We start from the raw sequence: 27,582 nt of genomic DNA, 5'->3' as shown, positions 1-27,582 counted from the left end.
GGATAGACAGGGGAAAAGGGAGGAGCTGTTGCCTTATATATTAAAAATGTACACACTTGGACTGAGGTGGAGATGGACATAGGAGACGGAAGTGTTGAGAGTCTCTGGGCTAGGCTAAAAGGGGTAAAAAACAAGGGTGATGTCATGCTAGGAGTCTACTACAGGCCACCTAACCAGGTGGAAGAGGTGGATGAGGCTTTTTTTAAACAACTAACAAAATCATCCAAAGCCCAAGATTTGGTAGTGATGGGGGACTTCAACTATCCAAATATATGTTGGGAAAATAACACAGCGGGGCACAGACTATCCAACAAATTCTTGGACTGCATTGCAGACAACTTTTTATTTCAGAAGGTTGAAAAAGCTACTAGGTGGGAAGCTGTTCTAGACTTGATTTTAACAAATAGGGAGGAACTCGTTGAGAATTTGAAAGTAGAAGGCAGCTTGGGTGAAAGTGATCATGAAATCATAGAGTTTGAAATTCTAAGGAAGGGTAGAAGGGAGTACAGCAAAATAGAGACAATGGATTTCAGGAAGGCGGATTTTGGTAAGCTCAGAGAGCTGATAGGTAAGGTCCCATGGGAATCAAGACTGAGGGGAAAAACAACTGAGGAGAGTTGGCAGTTTTTCAAAGGGACACTATTAAGGGCCCAAAAGCAAGCTATTCCGCTGGTTAGGAAAGATAGAAAATGTGGCAAAAGACCACCTTGGCTTAACCACGAGATCTTGTATGATCTAAAAAATAAAAAGGAGTCATATAAAAAATGGAAACTAGGACAGATTACAAAGGATGAATATAGGCAAACAACACAGGAATGCAGGGGCAAGATTAGAAAGGCAAAGGCACAAAATGAGCTCAAACTAGCTACGGGAATAAAGGGAAACAAGAAGACTTTTTATCAATACATTAGAAGCAAGAGGAAGACCAAAGACAGGGTAGGCCCATTGCTCAGTGAAGAGGGAGAAACAGTAACAGGAAACTTGGAAATGGCAGAGATGCTTAATGACTTCTTTGTTTCGGTCTTCACCGAGAAGTCTGAAGGAATGCCTAACCTAGTGAATGCTAATGGGAAGGGGGTAGGTTTAGCAGATAAAATAAAAAAAGAATAAGTTAAAAATCACTTAGAAAAGTTAGATGCCTGCAAGTCACCAGGGCCTGATGAAATGCATCCTAGAATACTCAAGGAGCTAATAGAGGAGGTATCTGAGCCTCTAGCTATTATCTTTGGAAAATCTTGGGAGACTGGAGAGATTCCAGAAGACTGGAAAAGGGCAAATATAGTGCCCATCTATAAAAAGGGAAATAAAAACAACCCAGGAAACTACAGACCAGTTAGTTTAACTTCTGTGCCAGGGAAGATAATGGAGCAAGTAATTAAGGAAATCATCTGCAAACACTTGGAAGGTGGTAAGGTGATAGGGAATAGCCAGCATGGAATTGTAAAGAACAAATCGTGTCGAACCAATCTGATAGCTTTCTTTGATAGGATAACGAGCCTTGTGGATAAGGGAGAAGCTGTGGATGTGGTATACCTAGACTTTAGTAAGGCATTTGATACGGTCTCGCATGATATTCTTATCGATAAACTAGGCAAATACAATTTAGATGGGGCTACTATAAGGTGGGTGCATAACTGGCTGGATAACCATACTCAGAGAGTTGTTATTAATGGTTCCCAATCCTGCTGGAAAGGCATAACAAGTGGGGTTCCGCAGGGGTCTGTTTTGGGACCGGCTCTGTTCAATATCTTCATTAACGACATAGATATTGGCATAGAAAGTACGCTTATTAAGTTTGCCGATGATACCAAACTGGGAGGGATTGCAACTGTTTTGGAGGACAGGGTCCTAATTCAAAATGATCTGGACAAATTGGAGAAATGGTCTGAGTTAAACAGGATGAAGTTTAACAAAGACAAATGCAAAGTGCTCCACTTAGGAAGGAACAATCAGTTTCACATATACAGAATGGGAAGAGACTGTCTAGGAAGGAGTACGGCAGAAAGGGATCTAGGGGTTATAGTTGACCACAAGCTAAATATGAGTCAATAGTGTGATGCTGTTGCAAAAAAAGCAAACATGGTTCTGGGATGTATTAACAGGTGTGTTGTGAGCAAGACACGAGAAGTCATTCTTCCGCTCTACTCTGTGCTGGTTAGGCCTCAACTGGAGTGTTGTGTCCAGTTCTGGGCACCGCATTTCTAGAAAGATGTGGAGAAATTGGAGAGGGTCCAGAGAAGAGCAACAAGAATGATTAAAGGTCTTGAGAACATGACCTATGAAGGAAGGCTGAAAGAATTGGGTTTGTTTAGTTTGGAAAAGAAAAGATTGAGAGGGGACATGATAGCAGTTTTCAGGTATCTAAAGAGGTGTCATAAGGAGGAGGGAGAAAACTTGTTCACCTTAGCCTCTAAGGATAGAACACGAAGCAATGGGCTTAAACTGCAGCAAGGGAGGTTTAGGTTGGACATTAGGAAAAAGTTCCTAACTGTCAGGGTGGTTAAACACTGGAATAAACTGCCTAGGGAGCTTGTGGAATCTCCATCTCTGGAGATATTTAAGAGTAGGTTAGATAAATGTCTATCAGGGATGGTCTAGACAGTATTTGGTCCTGCCATGCGGGCAGGGGACTGGACTCGATGACCTCTCGAGGTCCATTCCAGTCCTAGAATCTATGAATCTATGAAAAAAAAAAAAAGTAGATGCTGCCCTGGTCTACGCTTGAAATTTAGATAGACCTAGCTACGTCCCTCAGGGGTGTGAAAAATTCACAGCCCTGAGCGCTGTAGTTAAGCTGACCTAATCACCAGTGTGCACCTGACTAAGTCGGTGGAAGAATTACCTACGTTGACAGAAAAAACCCTTTCTGTCGATGTAGGAAGCATTTACGCTATGGCACTACAGCCGTGCCACTGTAGGGGCTGTAGTGTAGACATGCCCTAAGCTTCTCTCTCTCCCCACTGCGTGTCACTCAAGGGCGTCAGTGCCCATCTGGAATAGGTTTCTTTTACTCTGTGCTAGGTTGTCTGTTTTACACAGTACAGTACACACATTTTGTCAACTCAGTCTTAACTATGGAACTGTGGCTGGTGTCTCCATAATGTTTGCGTGTGTGTATGTGCCCTTAAGTGGGCATTTATGTCCTATTCATGTACAATGCATGGTAGATTTATTAAAGTGACAAACTCGTTAGGGTTAGAATCTGCATCTGTTTTAAAGCTGCTGTCCCCTGGCAGGGAATAATATCATCGGGATTCTCAGTTTTGCTCCGTTTGAAGTCCATGGGTCTGATTCTCCTCTCACACCAATGCAGTTCCATTGACTTCAGTGGAGCTACTACTAATTTACACCAGTGTGAGATTAGAATCATGCCCACTGCCTGGCACCTGAAAGAACCGGCAAAGACTTCAATTTTCAGAGCATAGTATTATGAGTCTGTACAGTGCCTAGCACAATGGGGCCCTGATCCTGACTCGGGCTCCTAACATTACTGCCATACAAATAAAATATATGAATAGTAACAGTTTACTTAGAAGGCCAATATACTGGCATTGAGAAATGTAACTTCCTCTGCCCATGCGGCTCTGGGCAGGTGGAAGACCGATCGCAGCATTTATTATACAGTAATGTGTAATGCACTTGAGGTCAAAATGGCTTTCTGTGTTTTTTGTCCCCAATGCCTTTTTCTACAAACTTTCAGAAAACAGAATATTTATTAGTAATTGACAGTGTATCTATGATCCAAGCAGTTGCCCTATTTGCATGGCCAGCCGCCGAAATAAGGAAGAGGCAAGTGGCATGGCGATTATATGGTTTAATTGGTTTATGGTCTTTTTAATGTGTGTTGATATGTATTTGAATATTTTACGATTATGGCTTGAATTTTAAGATTGATTGTAATATGCTGTGTTTGGGGCACGTTGGCTAAATCACTATTAATAAACTTGACTTGACAGGAATGATAACATATCGCGTATGTGCACATCGTTACTTGGCTCCAAATTCTCTCCAAATTGTTGGCATAAGATACTAATCAAAAATCCTGAAAGCCACCATCCCCAGGCAGTCAAAGCATTATAAACTCAGCATGCACAGGTGGGGCGGTTTCTGGGGTGCAACCCCTCTGCTCTTGATTTATAAACACACACAGAAATGAGCAAGGAGTCTGACTCGCATTCCCCATCTGAACCTAATGGAGCATTGCCAGCTAAGGTGCCCAGTGGCTGAGTAACTGATGAGAAACCCATTGTGTAGGCACCATTGTCTGCCAGTCTCCTCTGCATCCCTTGTCAGCCACGTTAAGTGAGTTTCCATAGCATCCAGCCGCAGGGTATGCGCACATGAGGTTAAAGTTAATATTTAACTGGGAGACCCATTGTTGAGGTGTGAATAGATCTCAGCATAGGAAGGTCCCTCCCTCTGCCTCCTCCCTGGAGAAAGTAAACACGCTTCTCACTGGAAATCCTGGCAGCACAAGGAAGCAGGTGCTGATGTTCAGGAGAGCTGGGGAGGTAGTCGTAAAGTGGTTGCTGTATGTAGGTTTTGAGCTAGTCAGTCCCAGGTGGGCCTAAGAAATTTAATTGTACCATTTTCTATTTGCAAGAGGGGGGAAAAAAAACCCTGGTGAATATGGTCTGAGCGAGATGGGCACTCAAGGCACACACAAACCCTTAGTTACGAGTAAGGCTACAATTTTGACATGGAAATTCCACAGCAAAGATGCGGAGGAAAAATGAAGTCATGGAAAGGATATAAACCCTCCTGCTTCAAGGCATAAGCTGATCACTAGCTGATGGGGGTTAGGAAGGAGCTTCCTCTGTGGGCAGTTCATTCCAAACTTGCCTGCTGCAGGGCTCCTTGTCCCTTCTTCTGAAGCACATGGTGAGCGCCACTGTCACAGATGGGATACAAGGCTACATGGCCCAGTGATCTAAGCTGCTATAGAAATTGCTGCGTTTAGGCGATATGATAATATAAATAATAATAAGGATTCTACATGTGGGTTCCACCCCATTTCCACCTGAATTTCTTTATCAATTCCCAAAGGAAATGAATGAATAGGGAGTAGAAGAGGCACCTAGAGGAGTCAGCATGCATGACACATAAGCCGAGACAGCGGTAGGCAGGATTTGTTGTTGTTTGTTTTGTCACCTTGATACAAGTCGGGAGTACATTAATGTAGTGGTATCTTTATTGGCAGATTGACAGTGGTGCAGAGTGATGGTTCCATGGTGTTACAGAGAAAATCCAAGCTGGGGGTTATAATAGGATCCCCAGAGACGAAAATCCCCTGGAGATAATATTTTACCCTTTAGTGCTTTTCATCCAAGGAGCATAAGCACTTCACAGGCATTAATTAACACAACCTCACAACACCCCTGTGAGGTAGGTTGGTACTATCCGCTTATCACAGATGGGTGGATTGCACCGCACAATTGCTTTTCTGTAGGACAGTATGGGCTGACCCCACCTGCTTATAATCCCTTATCATAGATGAGACATAATGAGGTTAAGTGAATTGTGCAAGTTCACACAGCAGATGAGAATAGCCAGGGATAGAACCCAGGAGCCCTGGCTCTCAATGGCTTCCTGTAGACTGCCTGGCCACCCAGGTCCATGGGAATGGAAGATTGATGAAGCCAGGAATCCTGGGTCTTGTTGTCTGTCAGGAGGGAGGTTTCTGGGTTAGTCTTCTTTGATAAGACGTCTTTGTAAACTTGACACAGCTTCAAAGCAGGAGCTGCATCTTTGCTCCTGCTATTCCTCACTCTCTGCCTCCTCGTCACTACCATCTGTCAGGGGGAATTCCCGCAGAGGTTTCTGGGTGGCGTAGCATTTGGTTTGCATGGGGCATTCCTGGTTTAAAATTGCCTGGGAATGGGGGAAAAATAATATTGAATAATATAATATTTTAAAATAATAATTAATAATTAATTAATACAAATATCTACCATATCTACAAATATCTACCATAACCCAAAGCATTACACAGACTTTGCACAATGATGACAAACCATGGGCCAAGTGAAATTTTAGCTGTTTTTGTTTGTTTGTTTTTTTAACCATAGAAATTGTTTGCCCTCCAATGGATTCTGGCTTCTTATCCAAAACACAAGAGAAGAGTTTGTTCTGTTGAGTGGATAGAAGTGGCAGAGGTTGGGATTCACTCTTGTGAGCCAATGGGTGAATATTTTGCTAGTTGAGCATGGCAGGGTTAGAACAGCTGAAATATTATATTACTATTACAGTAAGGGGCCCAACCAAAATTTGGGCCCTGCTGTGCTAGGAACACAATGCAAGACATACACAAAATATACAGTGCAAGACACTCCCTGCCTCAGATTTGCTTACAATCAAGCTAGACACAAGGTAGAAAGAGAAACAGGTGCAGAGAGAGGAAGTAACTTGCCCAAGGTCACACAACAAGCTATTGGCAGAGCCTAGGTATCCCAAGTCCTAGGCCAACTCCCTGTCTACAAGACCACTGTACCACAGATTTAACTCTTAGTCTGGCCTCAGTATTTCAGTCCCTCCAACACCCAGACAATTTGTTAATATCTTTCTGGTGCTGCAGTGCCCAGACCTGAAAACAATATTCTACACACATTTGCACCAGTCAAATGCAAGTCCTCTGGATTATCAAGACCACATGCTGTAGGATTCAACTCACAATCTTCTCCTCTTTAGCTGGAGGACTCCGCAGGTACCAGCAGAGAGGGGCGTAAGCAATGTTGGTCACGCCAATGATGACCATCAGCCAGGGAAACCCAATAGCCCGTACAATCACACCCCCTGTAGATGGACCTGGATATAAGGAAGGGTTAAACAAAGAGCAAGATTACAAAAACCTCCTTTGCCAAGTTGGAGAGGTCAATTCAGATGGACTGTAAAATTACTGTATCATGGCTGATTTCTATGCCTAGTACCAATTGCTTCCAGCCAACACTGAGGTGGGGTGCTGTAAATTAATGCTATGAAGCCATACACTGGTAAATCATCATATATGCTGTCCTTTCAGGCAAATGTTAATCCGTACCGATAGCAAAGCCCATGCAGAAGGCAACGTCAGCAATGGCATAGACGCTGCCATAGACAGAGGTGTGGCGAAGGTCCACCAGGTATCCCATAATAGGCATCATCGAGGAATCCACCATGCCTGCCCCCAAAGCAAAAATAATATGGTCAGCCATTGCCTTTTCCAAGTGAATCTCTTCAAAGGCAGACAGAAGGGCATGCAACACTTCTCCCGCACTTTTCAGCCAAGGCGCTCTGGGCACTGCACTTTCATTAGTCCTCACAACCTCCCTTTGCGAGACGGATAAATATTGTTATCCCCGTTTTACAGAATAGGGGGGAACGAGGCCAAGGAAAGTGATTTGCCCTAGGCCACAGAGCATGTTGGCAGCAGAGCTGGGACTGGGACCCAGATGTCCTGACCATGCTTTTTCCAGGATCTAGGGCTTTCAGTGTCTCTCCTGAGTGCAACACACACAATTCTAATCAAAGCAGCGCTCGAGGGTGAGACAAGCTACTGAGCTCCATCCAATGGCCTCTGAAAGGCCTAGTGCACCATCGCTGTCCCTGTGTTAGTGGCTCTGTGGTCACTTAACAGCACAAGCTTGTTTCTTGGCCAGACTCATTCCCATCAAGGGTGGGAGAGGATGAGTGATAAGGGAAGTAGTTGAGAGCAGGGTATAGGGCATATTATAGGTTATAAGGGTTCCTGGGAGTTCACGCATGGACTAGAGGCTCTCAGCAACCAGCCACTGGATATGTTGTAGTGACATCTGCCTTCCAAAGGGATGGAGTAAGGATTATGGTATATGGGACTGCCTTGGACAGACTGATTAGTTGCATTGGCATCTTACCTATGGCAAAGCCAAGCCCACCATTTGGGCCGATCAGTCCATAAATATTTTGCGCAAGAGGCACCTTGGAGGGGAAAGAAAGAAGATATGAGGGAGGCCAGAGGGGCTTTGGCCAGAGGCCTTTCTTTGCGGGGCACATGACTAGTGGAATAGACGCACTAATGCAGCCACTGTGTCCTGTTAACTGCCAGGCATGTGAGCACACTTCTCACACCTCCAGGCCCAGTGGGACCTGCAGGAAGATGAGACAGAAAATTCACAAAAAGCCAGAATGTCAAAGGTATTTAGGCACCCATTCCCCATGGAAATAAATGGGTGTTAAGCACCTAACTCACTTGGGCACTTTGCGAAATCCCACTAGATGCCTATCTGCAACATTAGATGCCTAAATACCATTACACATCTGTCCCGAAGCCTGGGATACCGCAGAGCACCAGAACCCATTCAGTGCCCCGTGCCCCAGAAGAGTCCTGTTGGCTTTTGAAGAAAAGGACGGTTCCCCATTTACAGATTCCACAGAGGGAGAGATGGGGCACCAGTGTTACTTCACATACCTTTGCCAGGGCACCTTAATCCTGATCTGAGGCACTCTTCCATTCCAGTCTTGGATCCTCATAAAGCACTGCCAATGACCCTTCATTGTGACTAACAGTAACCCTGTTGTTCACCCACCGCTCTGCCAACACAGTATCCTCTGCTAACCCTGTGCTGGGTATCCCCTGAGCAGAGACGACTTATCTTGGCTTCCTGATATGGAAAAACTCCACTAGGGGCTGGGCTGATATGCCCAAAGTCAGCTCAGGCATGATGGGGGCCCCAACCTAACCCAGTTTTACACAAGTGAAAGGCTGGGGCAATGAAGCTCTTGGTTTCCCTGCCTAATCTCCGATGATTCTTCTGCAGAGAGGTCTCCGAATATCTTGCAATACTTACACAAAGGAGACTAATCCCCACCACAACCATTCCAATCAGGGAGCACAGCCACCTGCAACGAGGAAGAAGATAGGGAAGCATGATGCACTGTAACCCTCAAGGGCACGTGAACTGTCAGACCGGATCAGATCATGGGTCATTCCAATCTAATACAGCACCAACTATGCAATGCTACTCATTGAGGGGGAAAGTTTACTTCCTGACCTAGGAAGTTTACACCCTGAAGCATGAGAATTCATAACCTTATCTTATCCTACATAGCCATAAATATTATTATTGGTCATAAAATTATTCAACCCCTCTGAGAAATCTGGACAGTATTTGGCTCAATATCCTTCTGCAGCAGTGAGTCCCATAGGTCAATTTCACTCTGCATGAAATAGTGAGTCTTTGTGTTGCTTCTAAATTTGCTGTCCTTTAATTTCATTGAGCTACCCTTCCTCCCCACCACACTGTAGTGTGAGACAGGTATTTCCCTGAGTAGGGTCACCTCCTCATTACAAATAAGCAGCTGGGTGGTCTGAAGACAGCTGGGAAGAAAACCAAGGTTTGAAAGCCATTGAGTTCAACTTACCGCCCCATTTTGTGGGCCAGCACCCCAAAGAGGTTGGTGCCAATGAGGTAAGATATGCTGGCAGGCAGGAATGCCATCCCTGCAAAAGAAGAGCCCCAGTCTCAAATACATACACATGATCATCAGAGAAGATTTGTCTAAGGACATCAGACTTTCCTCCCATCTCCCAAAGAAGTTCAGAGCTCAAGCCCTTTAGGCTCATAGTCAGATGCTCATAGTCAGATGCTCATAGTAACAACCACTTTGTAAATGCATGGAAGAGCTCAAGATCCAATTTGATCCGGCCTCCATAGAGTCTAAATCTGCTCCAGTGATGAATCATGAACAGTCTTAAGGGTCCTGTGGGACCTTATAGACTAACAGACATATTGGAGCATGAGCTTTCGTGGGTGAATACCCACTTCGTTGGATGCATCCGATGAAGTGGGTATTCACCCACGAAAGCTCATGCTCCAATACGTCTGTTAGTCTATAAGGTGCCACAGGACTCTTTGCTGCTTTTACAGATCCAGACTAACACAGCTACCCCTCTGATACATGAACAGTCTTGTGATCAGTCAAATAACACATGCTATTGGCCATGTGAGCCAGGGGAGATTAGACAGGGCAAATGAATATCCAATGCAGAGTCCCCAGACATAATGTATATTAGCCCTTACAAGGCAATGGCTTCTCTATTCTTCTCGGTTATTATTATTATATATCTGTATTACAGCAGTGCTTGCAAACCCCAGCCAAGATCAGGGCCACGTTGTGCACATAGTGAGAGACAACCTCTACCCCAAAAAGCTTGCAGTTTAAATAGCCAAGACACACACAGGGTGGTAGAAAAGAAGGATTTCTATCCCCTTTTTATAGATGAGAAGCTAAGCCATCAAGTGGTTTGCCCAAGGTCACACAAGGCATCTGTGATAAAACCAGGAACTGAACCTAGATTGCGTGACTGTTGCTTTAACCATAAAGCCATCCTGCTACTCTGTATTGCTTTCTCTCTTTCTCCCCCTCCCCCTTCCATCTCATAGCGTAGAAAAACTGCCTATTGAAAAACCACAGGGATTATAATTAAGTTAAAATCAAATATTTGACCATCCTGCTGGTTTACCAGTTGTTTATTTTTAATATACTCTCCTGTACAGACTATAACTAAATCATGATTGCATCTATTTGCCTGTATATTAAGGCAACTTCCTTATTAAAGCACAGTGATTTGTGCTTAATTTCCTTTCCTCTTTTTTAAAGGTTATAAAGCATTGTTCATCCTGCAGGTTTGCTGGGGAAGTCTGAGCTTTTCCCGTTTCTCCAAGGAACACAAGGGTAGGCAGATTGAAACAAACAAAGAATAACACTTGGGTTTATAGTTTATAGTTATAATTCTATAGTTGCTTTTAAGATGGATGCTGTTCAGCAGCCCTGGGACCTATTCTCCTACTGCAGGATACCAGCTGTTCCCTTTGAAATCAATGGGAGTTACTGGTGCCCTATGCAGAGTGGAGAATCAGGCCCCCTTTGTCTACTGCTCAGCACTGGTACCTAAGAGACCTGGCCCTGGTTGCTTTCTTTCCTGGCTTTTAGGCCCCTGCAGCAAACTCAGCCCAGGGTGATGAGGGGAGAGAGGTTATGCTGTTCTGCAGTTTCCCCATGGGAGTGACATGTCAGTGGAGCCAAATGGCTGCAGATGTGTTTGTGCAGTGCCTAGCACAATGGGGTCCTGGTCCATGACGATAGGTCCTAGGCACTAAGTAATACAAATAATTAATAATGATCACAGGTCATGGAATCTGGAGGGAAGGGGTGCAAAATTGGAATCTGGGTGGGGGGATCCTTCCCAAATAATGCATGTTATGTATTAATCCAGTGTAGAGGAGCAGCTCAGCTGGGACACTGCTTTGGCATGTGCTTTATAAATGTGGAGATATGCCCGGGCTGCAAAGTTCCCTAGGGGTGTTTGTACTGAGAGTTTGGTTCAGCCCAAGGAGTTTGTGCTTGGATCCAAACTTTTCTGGGGATGGTTACAGCTGAGGTTTTGGTTTGGGTTTTTCTCTTACATTCCCAGGTTAGCATGCCTCTTCCTCTGCAAGGGCCTGATCAGATGTCCACTGACGTCAGCGGAAAGATTCCACTCATCTTCAGTGGGCACTGAATAATTCCATAGTGAATTGCTCAGTGACTTCCATTCCCACCACCAAGCACTATGCCTTCCCTCCACTATCCACAGCCCCTGGGAGACGAGTCTGCTAACTTCATCTACTCCTGCTCAGTCACTCACTGCAGTCAAGGCATCATGGCCCCTTATCTGGATGAAGGCTCCTGCCTGACTAGTTAGTAACTCAATTAGCAGCTCTCATTAGCTCTGCTGCTGCCAGGTTGTAATTCAATTTGGGTTGTAAGTGTAGCTTGGAGCGTCCCCAAAGGTCATTCCACTGCCAGTTGGCTTTTATAATTTTTTTGTACCGAAGGTAGGCAATGTTACCTCCTTATCACATTTCCTAGACAGAGAGTAATTAGTATGTACCATGCGTCCCTCCCTGTGACTCTGCAAATAGCCTTGTTTCACCTGTAGCTTAAAATTGTGTGTTGAGATTGTGGCACTGGCAGAGGCTTGGGCTAGCCCCCTGAGCTTGGACCCAGCCAACCCTGAGCTCAGGTGGCTAGCCCAAGCCTCCACCACTGCTGCAGCATCCACACTACTATTTTTAGCACACTAGCAGGAGCCTCACTAGCACAAGGGCCAGGAAGCTCGCCCCCAGTTGCAGTGTAGACTGACCCGCGTGCCGATAATTCTGTAATGAAGACATACCCATAGAGAGCCTGGGCTCTGGTTCAGGTCTCAACAGCAGCAGTATGCTGACCACACAGACCAGGTACTGAGCAGGGAAACCTGCTAATGGGCTAAGCCCTGTTCTAGTGTCTGGCCACGAAAAGGGCAAAATTCAGCAGCGAGGTAAGCAGGCACATCTCCACTGATTTCAATGGAGTGGCACCCCTTACCCTAAGGATAGATTTGATCCTAAGTCACCTAGCTTCTACCTCACAGGATGATATTGCTTGGTGTACCGGCTCAGAGAATGTGTCAGGCCTGACTGAGACAGCTCCCAGAGGCCCCATCTCCTGTGTGGGAGTTGCATTATTATGGGCCCATCTGCAAAGCACTTTCTTTGACTCCTTTCTCTTTTTTCAACCTGAGTCCTGATTCTCCTCTCATCCCGGTGTCACCCCCACTGACTTCAGTACAGTTATTCCTGATTTACATCAGTGTATGTGCAGGGAAAATCAGGTCCCTGGATGTTTCTCCCTCTTCGGTCAGGAATCTCCTCTAACTTTTATTTATAGACAGCAGGGTGACCCCCATCCAGAGACCATGAGTGTCCCTCTACTCTACATTGCAGTAGTCTGGGAGCACTCATCCTTTGCAGGTGGATGCATACATTTCATTTCATGCAACAGGCAGCACCAGCACCTTCCCCACCCAATACAAGCGCCTCCTCTGAGCTGATGTGGTTTAAACAGGTGCAGGCTATTATTATTGTTCAGTAACTAAGAAGGCTGAGAAACGAGGCACCTACCCAGCTGCCACTTTGGGGAGCACATGGTTTGCATCATCCAGATGGGTAACGTGGGCTCCAGCATTGCCACCCCCATGTTAGCAAAGCACAGGGCACCTGGGAGAGAGAAAGCAGGAAACGCTCCATTTTAATGGCCCACATTTCCAGGGCCGGCTCCAGGTTTTCTGCCGCTCCAAGCGGCCAAAAAAAAAAAAAAAGCCGCGGCAGTGCGATCGCACCGCTCCACTCTTTGGCAGCAATTCGGCGGCAGGTCCTTCGCTCCAAGAGGGACGGAGGGACCTGCCGCCGAATTGCCGCCAAAGAGCTGGATGTGCCGCCCCAATAGCGGCCAGAGTGCCGCTCCTTGGTATTGGCCGCCCCAAGCACCTGCTTCTTTAGCTGGTGCCTAGAGCCGGCCCTGCACATTTTGATCCTGCTAACGGATTACGAGTATGACTCCATCACAAGCCCCTGGTGAATAGTCTTAAAAACAAGGTAAAAATGCACTGTGGGGCAGTGAGGGGTGCAGCCATCCTGCCTTACCTGCAGCAACCAGGATGTAGGGATCTCGCAGCAATGTGAATACGGGGGTGCCTTTGGTGCTCTGCATAATACAGAAAGGAGGGGGGGGGGTTACAAGCAGTGCTCTAGGGAAAGCATGTAAACCAAACCAGATGCTGTAGAAGTGCACGGTCCATGTCGTGAGCCAGCCTGTGTGTGTACAGATGCATGGCCCATGTGGCCAGCCAGCCCTTCTGTGTAAAGGCACATTGGCATTGTCCTGTGAGAGCCAAGATGGGGAAGGTGCTAAGAGAGCTGGTTCCACCAGGGGATTGTTTCTGAGCTTCCCTTTCCAGGTCAGTGTCCAGTGTCTGTGTGTTCAGCTCTTCTCAGCATTTTCACCTAGCCATGGTTCAAAGAGCCAGCATGTCAGCTTGTTATACCTGAGCCCAGATCTGCCAACCTGGCATCTTCCGTTCATGGACTATTCTTATAGTGAAATCAGCACTGAGTCACTCCTAGCATCGCCGGTATAATGTCTGCCTATGGAGCACAACACGCTGGTCAAACTGCGGCTGCATGCAGGGAGCCCTGCTGCCATGGACTGGGTAAATCCACACATGTGTCTGGCCAGCAGCAGGAAGCACAGCAGTTGTTTCTCACAGGGCATCCTATGGACATCCATAAGAACTGAGCCCCTTTCACAGGGAAGGCTGAATTTCTGGCTGTTTCAAAAGGCAGATAATAGAGCCTGTCATAACTATGAAGGGAAGGGTAACAGCTCTCTGTGTACAGAGACTCCAAATCCTTTTACCTGTAAAGGGTTAAGAGGCTCGGGTAACCTGGCTGACACCTGACCCGAAGGACCAATAAGGGGGCAAGATACTTTCAAATCTTGGGGGGGGAAAGGCTTTTGTGTGTGCTCTTTGTTTTAAGGGGTGGTTCGCTCTTGGGACTGAGAGGGACCAGACATCAATCCAGGTTCTCCCCATCTTTCTAAACAAGTCTCTCCTAGTTCAAAGTGGGGATCCAGCCTTGACATGGTGGCATAGCGGTGGAGATACATTTTAAACCCAAAAGCCAGTAAGAGATTTTTTTTTTCCTTCTAGCTGCTTGGAGAGCAGAGCTGAAGGTAGATGCATATCTTATCTCTCCTTGCCTGAAGGCAGAGGTGTTAAGTTTTTTTAACGAGGTCCTTTGTTAAGAGAAGGGTTCAAAGGGAGCAAACTTTGACTGACTGGTAAAGGTAATTTACAGGCTGAATTGTTTTTTTTTTCTTTTTACATCCTCGGGAGTAGCTTGTTAGAAAGTCTCTGTTAACTCAGCAGCAGCCAGAGCTAAATACATCCCAGTTTCAGTCAACTGCAGAGGGTGTGACCCAGCACAAGAAAACAGGAAAATGACTGCCAAAGAAGTAACTAACAAAATAGAACTGGCCAGACTAGAAGCAGAAGAAAATGAGAGAAAACATCAGAGACTGCTTGAAATTAAAAAACTCGAGGCAGAGCAGCATGAAAGAGAAGAAAAAGCCAAACAGGAGGCCCACAAGAGAGAGATGGAGCTGAAAGAAAAAGAGATGGAACTGGAAGCAGCAAGGACTAGGCAGAATGCAGCAGACCATCCTAACAACTCCTCTCCAGGTACCACTTCCCATCCCAGGAAATTCCCCACCTACAAGGCAGGCGATGATACTGAGGCCTTCTTAGAAAATTTTGAAAGGGCCTGCCTTGGATACAGCATCCCTCTACCCCAGTACATGGTAGAGCTGAGACCGCAGCTCAGTGGACCCTTAGCAGAAGTGGCGGCTGAAATGCCTAAGGAACACATGAACAGTTATGAACTTTTTAAAAACAAGGCCAGACTCAGAATGGGGCTAACAACCGAGCATGCCCGTCGGCGGTTCAGAGCCCTAAGGTGGAAACCAGATGTGTCATTTACCCGGCATGCCTACCGCATTGACAAAAATTGTGATGCCTGGGTATCAGGAGCAAATGTTAAATCTCTGGAAGATCTGCTTTCCCTAGTAAAAATGGAGCAGTTTTTAGAGGGTGTTCCTGAGGAAATAGAAAGGTACATCCTAGATAGGGAGCCCAAAACTGTAACCGAGGCGGGGGAGATTGGAGCCAAATGGGTGGAGGTGACAGAAAAGAAAAAAGCTAGTAGCAGTTGGAGCGAATATCAGAAGGGGCAAGCCGAAACAAAACCTTATCACCGGGGACAACCCAAGGCCCCACCCACCTCCCAAGGGAAACCCCAGACGCCTTCTCACCCCACCCCACCAGTCTCCACCAACCAACATCGCCCCGGAGATACCTTAGCAGGGCGATGTTTTAAATGTAATGAACTGGGGCATATAAAGGCTCACTGCCCCAAGAACCCCAACCGATTACAGTTCATTACACCCCAGTCACACCAAAGATCCCCAGACCCAGATGCCTCTCTCATACCCTCGGAGCGAAGGGAAACCTTGAGAGTGGGCGGAAAGAAGGTTATCGCTTGGAGGGATACTGGGGCACAAGTGTCAACTATCCACCAATCCCTAGTGGACCCCAAACTCATCAACCCGGAGGCTACAGTGACAATTCAACCCTTCGTGTCACAGTCTGTAACCTTGCCTACAGCCCAGTTGCATGTCCAGTACAAGGGCTGGGCAGGAATGTGGACTTTTGCAGTCTATGACAATTATCCCATCCCCATGCTGCTGGGGGAAGACTTGGCCAACCATGTGAAGCTAGCCAAGAGGGTGGGAATAGTCACCCGCAGCCAGGCTAAGCAAGCTTTCACCCCCATCCCTGTTCCTGAGCCGTCCACCAGAGCCCCGTCTGTGTTACCGGAGACCCAACCACAGGTGGTGGAACCGGATCCCCTGCCAACGACTGCAACAGCCGTAGTGGATCCAATCCCAGAGACCCAGCCAAAGCCAGTCCCAGAACCGGAACTGGCAACGCAATCCGCACCAGAACCATTGCCAGCACTGAGTCCAGCGCTTGCAAACCCGTCTACAACTCCAATGCCAGAGGGCACCAGCGAGCCTGAACTGGCGGAAGCAGCAGATAACCCTACCCAAGAGGCTCAGCCAGAGCCTGAAATACCACATAGTGCACCAGCGGACAGCGGTTCACAGTCAATGGAAACAGCCCCAGCACCTGCATCGCTTCCAGAGGGACCAAGCCCCAGTCCACAGTCCAAGGAGGAACTGATGTCTCCAGCATCAAGGGAACAGTTCCAGGCCGAGCAGGAAGCAGATGACAGCCTTCAGAAAGCTTGGGCGGCGGCGCGGAGCACCCCACCGCCTCTCAGCTCTTCTAACCGATCCCGGTTTGTTGTAGAACAAGGACTGTTATACAAGGAGACTCTTTCTGGTGGGCACCAGGAAGACTGGCATCCTCAAAAACAGTTGGTAGTTCCCACTAAGTATCGGGTAAAGCTCTTGAGCTTAGCCCATGATCATCCCAGTGGCCATTCTGGGGTGAACAGAACCAAAGACCGGTTGGGGAAGTCCTTCCACTGGGAGGGAATGGGCAAGGACGTTGCTAATTATGTCCGGTCTTGTGAGGTGTGCCAACGAGTGGGAAAGCCCCAAGACCAGGTTAAAGCCCCTCTCCAGCCACTACCCATAATTGAGGTCCCATTTCAGCGAGTAGCTGTGGATATTCTGGGTCCTTTCCCAAAGAAGACACCCAGAGGAAAGCAGTACGTACTGACTTTCATGGATTTTGCTACCCGATGGCCGGAAGCTGTACCCTTAAGCAACACCAAGACTAAAAGAGTGTGCCAGGCATTAGCAGACATTTTTGCCAGGGTAGGTTGGCCCTCCGACATCCTTACAGATTCGGGAACTAATTTCCTGGCAGGGAACATGAAAAACCTGTGGGAAGCTCATGGGGTGAATCACTTGGTTGCCACCCCTCATCACCATCAAACCAATGCTCTGGTGGAGAGGTTTAATGGAACTTTGGGGGCCATGATACGTAAATTCGTAAATGAACACTCCAATGACTGGGACCTAGTGTTGCAGCAGTTGCTTTTTGCCTACAGGGCTGTACCACATCCCAGTTTAGGGTTTTCACCATTTGAACTTGTGTATGGCCGCGAGGTTAAGGGGCCATTACAGTTGGTGAAGCAGCAATGGGAGGGGTTTACGCCTTCTCCAGGAACTAACATTCTAGACTTTGTAAGCAACCTACAAAACACCCTCCGACACTCTTTAGCCCTTGCTAAAGAAAACCTAAAGGATGCTCAGGAAGAGCAAAAGGCCTGGTATGATAAACATTCCAGAGAACGGTCCTTCAAAGTAGGAGACCAAGTCATGGTCTTAAAGGCGCTCCAGGCCCATAAAATGGAAGCGTCGTGGGAAGGACCATTCACGGTCCAGGAGCGCCTAGGAGCTGTTAACTATCTCATAGCCTCCCCCACCTCCAACATAAAGCCTAAGGTATACCATGTTAATTCTCTTAAACCCTTTTATTCCAGAGAATTAAACGTTTGCCAGTTTACAGCCCAGGAAACAGATGACGCGGAGTGGCCGGCAGGTGTCTACTACGAAGGAAAAAGGAATGGTGGCGTGGAAGAGGTGAACCTCTCCACGACCCTGGGACGTCTGCAGCGACAGCAGATCAAGGAGCTGTGCACAAGCTTTGCACCGATTTTCTCAGCCACTCCAGGACGGACCGAACGGGCATACCACTCCATTGACACAGAACTCCAGGAAGAAATCACAGCCAGTGTGGAACCGAACGTCCAACACTATCTGTGATTTGGGGGGCGTGTCATAACTATGAAGGGAAGGGTAACAGCTCTCTGTGTACAGAGACTCCAAATCCTTTTACCTGTAAAGGGTTAAGAGGCTCGGGTAACCTGGCTGACACCTGACCCGAAGGACCAATAAGGGGGCAAGATACTTTCAAATCTTGGGGGGGGAAAGGCTTTTGTGTGTGCTCTTTGTTTTAAGGGGTGGTTCGCTCTTGGGACTGAGAGGGACCAGACATCAATCCAGGTTCTCCCCATCTTTCTAAACAAGTCTCTCCTAGTTCAAAGTGGGGATCCAGCCTTGACAGAGCCAAACAGTGCTCCCAGTGACACTGAGAGTAACAACTCTACTGAAGCAAATGGAATTATTCCAGAGTTACACGAACATCACTGAGATCAGAATATCACCCCGGAATCTATTAAATACACGTTACGATGCACTAACCACTCGTCTAGGTAACCATTCCCAGCTGCCATCTCTGTCCCTTTCCCATGCATTCATATCCCAGTGCCGCCATGCTCTATGGCTGGCTGCCTCACCACAGTCTTCCCCTACAGGGAAGCCATGCCCGCATTGTTCACACTGTCTAGCACAAGGTCACACACTCATATGTCTGTACTTACTTCGGGGGAAATCTTAGAGGGCTGCAGGATGCACAGCTGTAAAGCTAAGAGAAAAATACCATTATTTGCTTATTCCTTGGCACGGCACCTTCATCCATTATTACCTCATGTCTCATATTTACTGTAGACCCCCCTTCAGTATCTCAAAGCCCAGTGATCCCAGAAATGGGCCAGCGGTCCCAATTCTAACACACTCAGGGGCATCTGCTGAGATGGGAGAAATTTTAGGCCCCAATTCTGTTCCGACAAAACTCTGGTTGACTTCAGTGAGAGCAGGATCGGGACATTATAGTGTGAGTGCTTTATCCAAATACGAAGCAGTAAAACATACAAACAACCTACGTTAAGGTGAGAGCCATTTGTTGGGCAGTCACAATGAGAGCACAGTCGAAGTTAGAGATGGAAAGACCTAGGGTAAGATTTTCAAAGGGGCCTAAGGGCCAGCTTTGCAAAGGTATTTAGGCACTTAACTTGCATTGAAATCAGTGAGAGTTTTAAGGTCAGATTACACCCTGGGAGATTTAGAAGCCTAAATCCCATTTTCAAAAGTCTCCCACGTGCCTAAAGGCTTGTCTCGTCTCTACGGCAAGTGCAGCAAACCAGGGTGTGACTCTACAGTGCACCAGCTTACCACAAAGTCACATCCCATGTGGACACTGCTGCAGCACAATGACATTCCTGGAGTGTGTTTGTGCTCCGGGATTTTCACTGCACCGTAGCTGTGTCCACACAGGACACCACTGCGTGGCAAGCTGCTGTGTTGGAGATTCACAGTCTGTCTTGCTGGGCAGTAATTTGCCGTTTAGACAGGCCCTTAATCTCTTTTGAAAATGGGATGTAGGCTTCTCAATGATTCAGGTGCTTTTGAAAATGTTACCCCCATTACTTGGATTGTAAATTCTTTGGGGGCAGGGCCCATGTTTTCATTGTATGAGTGTAAAGTAATGGGGCCTGGATCCTCTAGGCACTATGAGTACAATACAAATACAAGTACAAATAATAAATTGTAATAACAACAAAATTAGGTCATGATGTCTGTTCCACCATGCTAATGATTTTATCTCAGCACGAAGTGACAGAGTATTATAAACAGAGCAGTATTGATGGCTATAGTTAACTATGCCGATTATTTACTATAGGCAGAGTTGATATCAATGCTTCTAGTTAAGGTTGCCTATCACTTACTACTATAAGACCCTGTTTTCAGTTGTTTTCTGCTTAACCGGGAGTGTCTGTTAAGCACAGAAGCCACTTTAGCCAGCATATGGAGCTCTTAACACACATTTCCCTGAATCTGTTACCCACTCCAGTGACGCAATCAAGTGGGTTATATGGGGAATGAGAGGCTGGGTCTGACGGTATCTGTAAGTCAGACGTCAGGCAGTGAGCACAGAGCCAGTGTCTGAATGTGCACAGTGCGGAGTGCACAACAAAAAACAACGATAGTAACTGCTGCTGCTAATAGCACTATAGAGCCTGTCTATTCCTCCATACAAATCCTGGGATGTTTCCTCTCAGATACCCATTCTTGAATGTGTTAGTTTGGGGGTGGATACTCGGAGCTGTGAAGCCAAAACTAGCCAGCACACTTGGTTACTCACCTCCGTCCAAAAGGGCTAAGAATGCCAGGATCAGAAAGGGGGCTGATTTTCCAACAAACTCATACATCACGCTTCCAAAGGGAGCCCCAACTGCAAGGGAAAGGGCTGGGTCAGTCCGATGGGTGTGAAGGGTACGTGGGTGCGGTGGAGTTTCGGCAGGAGCAAAGCAACAGTCAATTGTTCCTGATGCCTGACCCCAGACCCAATGGAAAGACTCCTGTTGACTCCCATGGGAAAGCCGGCATTAGAACCGTGGCATTATGTCAGCACTCTGCCCACCTCTCATTATGTATTGAACTGAAGAGGCGGGGAGAAAGAGGAGGGAGCATTTTATATTCAGTTATATTCAGTTTTCATGGGATCAGGTGTCTGCTGAGAAAAATTTCCAGCACGAGCAGAAAACAGTGCCAGAGAATGAGCACAGGAAAAAAAAAGAGGCTAAATCATGGGACTGGCAGGAGGAAAGACCAGCCATGCCTTTTGGAATGAGCCAGCGTTGCATGTTAGGGGACAGGTGCGACAGTGGTGCAGATCAAGGACTTGGGGAAACCGGCATCTAATGGCTGAAGAAGCATCAGCGTTCTCACTAATCTAATTTTTTGGGGAACAAAGTTTACTCACCAAGCACCCCCAATGCCAGACCTCCTAATGCTATCCCCATAGCGTTTCCTCTCTCGTAGTCATCTGTGTACACACTTGCCAGCATTCCCAGGCCTGGAAATAGAAAGGAAGCAGAGGTAAGTTGAGTTAGGCTTCTAGTATCTCATCAGGACCCATGTCTGAATCACACCTGGATACTTCAGTCTCCAGCCTACCTGAGCTCAGTTGTCTATGTCACACCTGGGCCCCTAATTTCATCCTGTTTGTAGTCAGTGTTATGTATTACCATGCTCTGTATTGGAGTATGTCTACACTCCAAGCACTACAGTGACACACCTGCAGTGCTTCAGCTACACCACTGGAGCGTAAACACTGGAAGGTTTTTTTTCCATCGGTGTAGTAAATCCATCCCCTCGAGAGATGGTAGCTAGGTCAATGGAAGAATTCTTCTTTCGACCTAGCTGCACCTACATGGAGGAATAGATTGACCCAGCTACATCGCACAGGACATGACCTTTTTCACAGCCCTGAGCAATGTTTCACAGATCTAATTTTTAGGAGTAGCCCATGCCTTAGTGTCTGCATGAGCGATGTGCCAAATTGTGGCAGAGGGGAGGAGGAATTGGAAAGGGTTCAGAGAAGAGCCACAAGGATGATAAAAGATTAGAAAACATGCCTTATAATGATAGACTCAAGGCACTCAATCTATTTAACAAAGAGAAGGTTAAGGGAGGACTTGATTACAATCTCTATGTAGCCACATGGAGAACAAATATTTAACAGTGGGCCCTTCAATGTGGCAGAGAAAGGTACAACATGATCCAATGGCTGGAAGTTGAAGCTAGAAAATTCAGACTGGAAATAAGGAGCAAATTTTTCATGGTGAGAATAATTAACCATTGGAACAATTTACCGAGGTTTGTGGTGGAGTCTCCATCACTGACCATTTTTAAATCAAGATGGGATGTTTTTCCTGAAAGCTCTGCTCCAGGAATTATTCTGGGAAAGTTATGCAAGAGGTCAGACTAGACGATCACAATGGTCCCTTCTGGCCATGGAATCTATGAATTCTAAGCCCACATAGTTTAAAGCTCATCCCTTGAACAGTCTGAAATCTGATTCATGGTCTGTGCATTGTAGCACCTGGGGCCTCTCTTGAGTAATCTTCCTTCTATCCGGTGCTTGTTTGGGCACGCTAGTGAGAGCTTCCTAGGCTGGAGGAAGATCTTTGTGATTCTCTGCTCTGCAGACTGAACCATCACATTTCACACTCTGTGAATTTTCACTCTCTATGGCCCAGGTTGCTTGAGAGGCACCATTTAAGCTCAGACAAAGCAGCCAAAGTCCAGAAGCTGCTTGTGGGACATCAGTTCTCCTAGCTGGCTAAGATCTGCCGTGCTGCCAGCTGCTCCCATAAGCCAGTACATTTACCTGCGACAGATGAAAAGGATGAGCCAATGCCCTGGAGTGCTCGAGCCACAAGCAGCAGGGTGTAGGTACCTGAGAAAGCAAACACTGGGGGGAAAGCAGAAAGGCAGAGTCAGCATTTGGGGCTATTTTTCAAGCCCATCTCTAATTAAAACCAGCTTGCACAAATCTTCTTAGCTATGCACTCACAGGCCTATAGTCTCTGAAGGCCACTTCAGTGTGTTTCACTATCCTCTGGTCCAGAGGAAGGGAGGTCACCACACACCTTCTTCAAAGATCTCCTTTTTGGAGCCTTTAAATGGTAACCACGCTCATGGGGTCACCCAGAGGTGTTCCAAGAAGAGTGGAATGCTGCTGCAACAAACATCCAACTCAAATGCTGTCAAGCACTGGAAACCACTTGTTGAATTTCACTCTCTGTTTATAGAATGGGAGTGGGCCGATCTGCTGTCCTCCTATATCTCAGATATTGGGACAGTCATGGACAAAGGATCCCAAGGCTCCATGTTGGCCTCATTGCAGATTAGTGACTGGTTCACTGGAACAGACCTGACGCTACCCGGTGAAAGGCAGAGAAAGAGAATACTCACTGACTGTAGAGAGAAACATGATGATGAATCCAGCGAACATGGGAATATGGTATCCTATCCTAAAAAGGGAGGAGACAGTCAAGAACTCAAGAAGAGTTTAAAGCCAAGGACTTTATCTTAGCACCAATGCATTATTGCATGTATGTGAATGAGTGTATGTCTGTGTACATGTATGAGTAAATACTGTATGTGTGTATGAGACTGCTGGAGAATGGGGGAATATGGGTGAGTACAATATATGTATGTGTAGGGGTATAAATGTATGAGTATGTATTCAAGGCTCTGTGTGTGTGGCTGTGTAGATGTGTCTCTAAGGGTGTGGTGAGTGTGCATCAGTGCACCTATGTGTGTTTGTATAGGGAAGTGTGAATGTGTGCACCGTTGTATATGAGTACGTGTCAGTGAATGTTTTTATATGGAAGTGGGAGGATCTATATCAAAGTATATGGGTGCAAATGTGTGTGTTAGTCTCTACATATGTGTGCATAAGTGTAAATGTGTGTGTATAAGTGTGTGAAATTATTGTAACAAGTTCTAGGACCCTGCACAGAGATGCAGATCCATTTTGCTGACCCATCCTGCCAGCCAGATCAGGGGGTCCTATTAGCTCTAACTCAGACGCCTCTCTGAAGCAGAGGAAGTGAAGTGCAGGGATAGAAGTACTTGTGGCACCTTAGAGATCCTGCAGGGAAAATACCTGGGAGCATCAAGCTCTGGGGGAATTTTAGGCTGATGATTATGTGATGATGTTGTTATTTAAGTTAAAAATAAAGGCAAAGACAAATTTAAGGGAGTGGGGAGGGAGTAAACCTGGCCCAATATCTAGTGTGTGGACTCTGTGAGAATGCCACCTGCTCACTAGTATTTATTTACTTGACAAGGATGGGTAAAAATATAATTCCTGTTCCCTCTTCAAGTACAAAATGTTGTGATTACTAGCTACTGACAAAGAATGTGTGACAACATTTCAGTTCTTTCAGTCTCATTGGAGCATCATGCAAGCCATTGATGCCCTCGGCTCAACTTGGTACACAGTTCCTAACTCAGTCATGTAGCTTGGACTGAGCAGGGCCTGGGATAAATGAGTTCTCGGCTAGGGAGCACCAATAATGTTTCCTTAGTAATGTACACATTCAAAGCAATTTGCTGGCTTTCTTAACAATGTGGAATTCCTGGACGATTGGATGTTGATATTTCCACTGTGCTATTCTAGCTCACAAATGGCTTTGGTGAGCTCCCATACTGTGTTATCGTAATGGTCCCAAACATGGGTCATTGGCAAGGCTTAAATGCATGCCCTTCAGCGCTGCAACACAGACCTCTACTATTTAAGAAGGAGTAACTTTATTTGCTAGCAGCAGCAATAGGCTGCTATCCTTGAATAGACTAGCCACTGGAGGGGGAATGTGACCCAAATTTGTTCATTGCATTACATGCTCACAAACTCTTTTATAGCCTGGCTGACATACCTGTTAGTCAAGGGACCCACAAATGGATTGATTATGAGCTGCATAAGAGCCTTGGAGGCAAACAGCAGTCCAACACGCACGTTCTCCTCCATGAGGAATGCCTCACCATCTACACAGCTGTTTTTTGGTGGCAGGCTGGCCCCAGTGAGCTGAGGCAGGCTGCTGTTTTCTGTCCTGTTCACCCCCACTGTGGTATTGACAGCCACGTAGCCTGAGACAGTCACTGTGGTGTTGTCAAAGTAAGAGAACATGGAGGAGAAGGGAGGAGCTGCAAAGGCTGTGGGGGCTGCCATGAGCCAGTTCTGGGAAGCAGAGCTGTTAGCACCTTCATATTCTGTTGCATAGAGGAAGGTGGGGACGATTGGCACTGGAAGAAAATTAAAGGAGGAGATTAGTTAGTGTTTTATTCAGCACTTCTGGTGTGTGTGTGGAAAATTAATGAAAGGTTAATAGTTCGAGCTAGAGACAGGTATCAGGTAAACTGCCCACACCCAACTCTCCTAGTGCACCTTGCTCCAGACCTGCAGCACTGCCTGGGATGGAGACCAGTCAAACTCATTTCTCTTGTTATTGGTTTCTGCAGTTGCAACTGAGATTTACAGAGTCTTAATTCCTTCAGCACACCATTGAGGACACCTTGACACCTACACACGCACCCACACCCATACTCAACATACCCACAACAGTGAGCAGCATATTGTCCAGCAGCAGAGCGACAAACACGACCACCAGAACCAGTTTCCGCGACTCCCTTCCCTCCTTCAGCCACCTCCAGGGGGCGCACTCCACCACTCGAGGCATTGTTGGAAACCCAGCAGGGCTGCTTCAGTCTTTGACTCCTGTGTGTGCTCCACCCACTTCTTAGGGCTGAGGATGTCCTGTAATCTTTAAGAAAGACACTCTGCAAAATACCCAGGAAAATACATAGGGCCTGATCCAAGGGCCAGAAGTCAACTGGAATCTTTCCATTGACTTCAATGGGCTTTTGACCATACCCTAATTAGGCTTGGAAAGATTAGATTTGTATTGGTAAATGTCATTAAACATCAGTTTCACCCTACACACACAAACAACTTGAGGGAAAAAAATATTTCCATTGATAATAATCAAAATTTAGAATTAGGCAAAGTAAGAAAAATGTTGCTTGAGCACTTATAGAATTTGATGTACGGTTATTTATTTTGTATATTTTGACATGTGATGTTGACAATTTGTGTGTCAATAGTTATAAAGCTTTAACTTTTTGAATCTCAGTGTCTGTTATCAATAAATCATTATTATCTGACCTCTCCCCATAATTTCCTGCAACTGTAAACATGTAAGTAGATAAAAATTGAAAAAAAAATGCTTAGAAGATAATTTTGCACAATTTGGAACAATTGAACAGATAAAAATCTTTCAAAAATGCTTGAAAATAACCATTGATATTATCTGTTGAAATTACAAAAAGTAACAGTTGGCTTCTGCCAAGCCTGCCCATAATGAATGAAAGACAAGCGGGTGCCTCATTTCAATGGTTCTTTGCTCAGGAGTCAGGCCGAAGTTCTCTGGTTTATACACACAGCAGGGCAGCATAGGCAGCAACAGTGCAAATGTCCCCACATCCCTTCCCACCCCTGCTCTTAAGGAATCTCCTCACGGCCATGGCCCTCACAGTGCCCTTGGCTTATCTGCTGAGATTGCCAGGAAGGGGCCAGGCAGTGTCAACTGCTTTTGAGAAGTGGGCACCACTCATTAGGAGCTGAATTGGGACCACCAGCTCAGCTACCAAGTGACAGTAATTTCCATCAGCTGTGGATCTGTGCTACATTTGAAACTGTAGCTTCTACATGTGAAGTTCCTTATTACCCATTACCAGTCTCCTGAATCACCACTCTGGCTTTAGGGCATCATTTAATTCTTCTTTTCTGTAAGGCTTTAGAAGATTCTAAGCAAATATTGAGCTGATAGCTTATTTGTAGGGATCTCCACATCTTTCTTTTCACATTTGGTCCTTGAAGATTAAATTAAGTTTCTTGAAGGCTTTTCATTTCCTTTACACCTCTTTTCATTTCACCTAATTGAAACATCACAGCTGAACACAAGACTTAAAAACCGAACAAATACAATTAAGATCAGGGCTTAAGACGCGTTGAGAAAAGATTGCTTGTTCCACCACGGTGAATATATTAATTACAAATCTGCAATTAATTGGCACCAAACCAAACAAACAAAATCATTAATATACTAAATGGCTGATATGAAGAGCTGTCACCTCATAGAGTAGAGTGGTAAGAAGAAAGGGTCTGGAGATTGGATCAGAACTACCGCATCCACCTGTTGATTTGTGAAATCATGGACAATGCCATCTACCTTTACACTTAATTCTTTATGAAAAACATTGTTTTTCTTTAACCTAATGCCTGAGTCCCACCCATCAGTTGTTGGCTCAGAACCTTGGGTTATTTCGTTTGGTTATTTCCTCAAGGTAAATGAGAACAAGCAAACAAATGTAAAGTACGCAATCTAACAAATGCAAAAGCACAAATCTACATGGGAAAGAAAGAAAGAAAGAAAGAAAGAAAGAAAGAAAATAGTTTAGAGACTCAAAAGAAAGGAAGGAAGGAAGAATATAGAAAATTTAAAATAAACAAAATTAAACTCATCCTTTAAATCTAGATCTTAAAATCTGCTCCCAGAACAACAGATTGCAAATCTGTTGCACTGAACAGAGAAGAAAGGACTCTTACCAGAGAACACATCTTGGTCTCTGCAGCTGGCTGCTAGACGTAGCAGTGGCGGCACTGTGGTCTGAAACTGCTGTTCCCAGTGAATTTATCCTTTTATCTGGGAAGGATATGAATGCCCCGCTTCCCTGAAGATTTAATTGGAACCTCAAACAGGTTCCATTCAACCCTGCAGCTCCCTCTGCGTCAGAGGCAGGAAAGAAGGATATAGGGGAGAGAGGATGGAGAGATTATCTGCAGCAATGAAGCACCAGCACTCCACAGCTTTTCATCAATGCTTATCTTTCATCACACACCTTAACTGTTGCCTGGGTCTCAGCACAGTGAGTGGAGGCTGTTCTGGGGCTTTACAGCTCTCCTCCTCCATGGTGTGAAAC

At 46.0% G+C, this 27,582-nt stretch overlaps 1 protein-coding gene across 1 annotated transcript; it reads right to left on the bottom strand.

Annotated features, from left to right (window-relative positions):
• Nucleotides 1–5,757: 5,757 nt before the first annotated feature.
• SLC18A1 (solute carrier family 18 member A1) lies at nt 5,758–25,280 on the bottom strand. The gene is made up of 15 exons (XM_024217707.1): nt 25,157–25,280; nt 24,480–24,846; nt 23,011–23,069; nt 22,424–22,507; nt 21,014–21,106; nt 20,393–20,482; nt 18,792–18,835; nt 13,461–13,521; nt 12,939–13,034; nt 9,376–9,454; nt 8,802–8,853; nt 7,869–7,932; nt 7,037–7,156; nt 6,671–6,804; nt 5,758–5,871 (listed from the first exon to the last, which is right to left on the bottom strand). The coding sequence occupies exons 1-15, from the start codon at nt 25,278–25,280 to the stop codon at nt 5,758–5,760; spliced, it is 1,581 nt and encodes a 526-aa protein (XP_024073475.1).
• Nucleotides 25,281–27,582: the final 2,302 nt, after the last annotated feature.

Source organism: Terrapene carolina, unplaced genomic scaffold, assembly GCF_002925995.2.
Source record: "Terrapene carolina triunguis isolate 2854851 unplaced genomic scaffold, T_m_triunguis-2.0 Scaffold53, whole genome shotgun sequence".
Taxonomy (NCBI): Eukaryota; Metazoa; Chordata; order Testudines; family Emydidae; genus Terrapene; species Terrapene triunguis.
This window is presented reverse-complemented; position numbering and strand designations above follow the sequence as displayed.

What these genes read in the sequence shown, in the direction of transcription:
- SLC18A1 (XM_024217707.1), bottom strand. Translation starts at nt 25,280, where the DNA reads ATGCCTCGAGTGGTGGAGTGCGCCCCCTGGAGGTGGCTGAAGGAGGGA. An exon ending in GTGGGTCCCTTGACTAACAG is followed by an intron (nt 23,070 to 24,479) that starts GTATGTCAGCCA and finishes CTCCCTTTTTAG; the next exon opens with GATAGGATACCATATTCCCA. An exon ending in CTACATCCTGGTTGCTGCAG is followed by an intron (nt 13,035 to 13,460) that starts GTAAGGCAGGAT and finishes TCTCTCTCCCAG; the next exon opens with GTGCCCTGTGCTTTGCTAAC.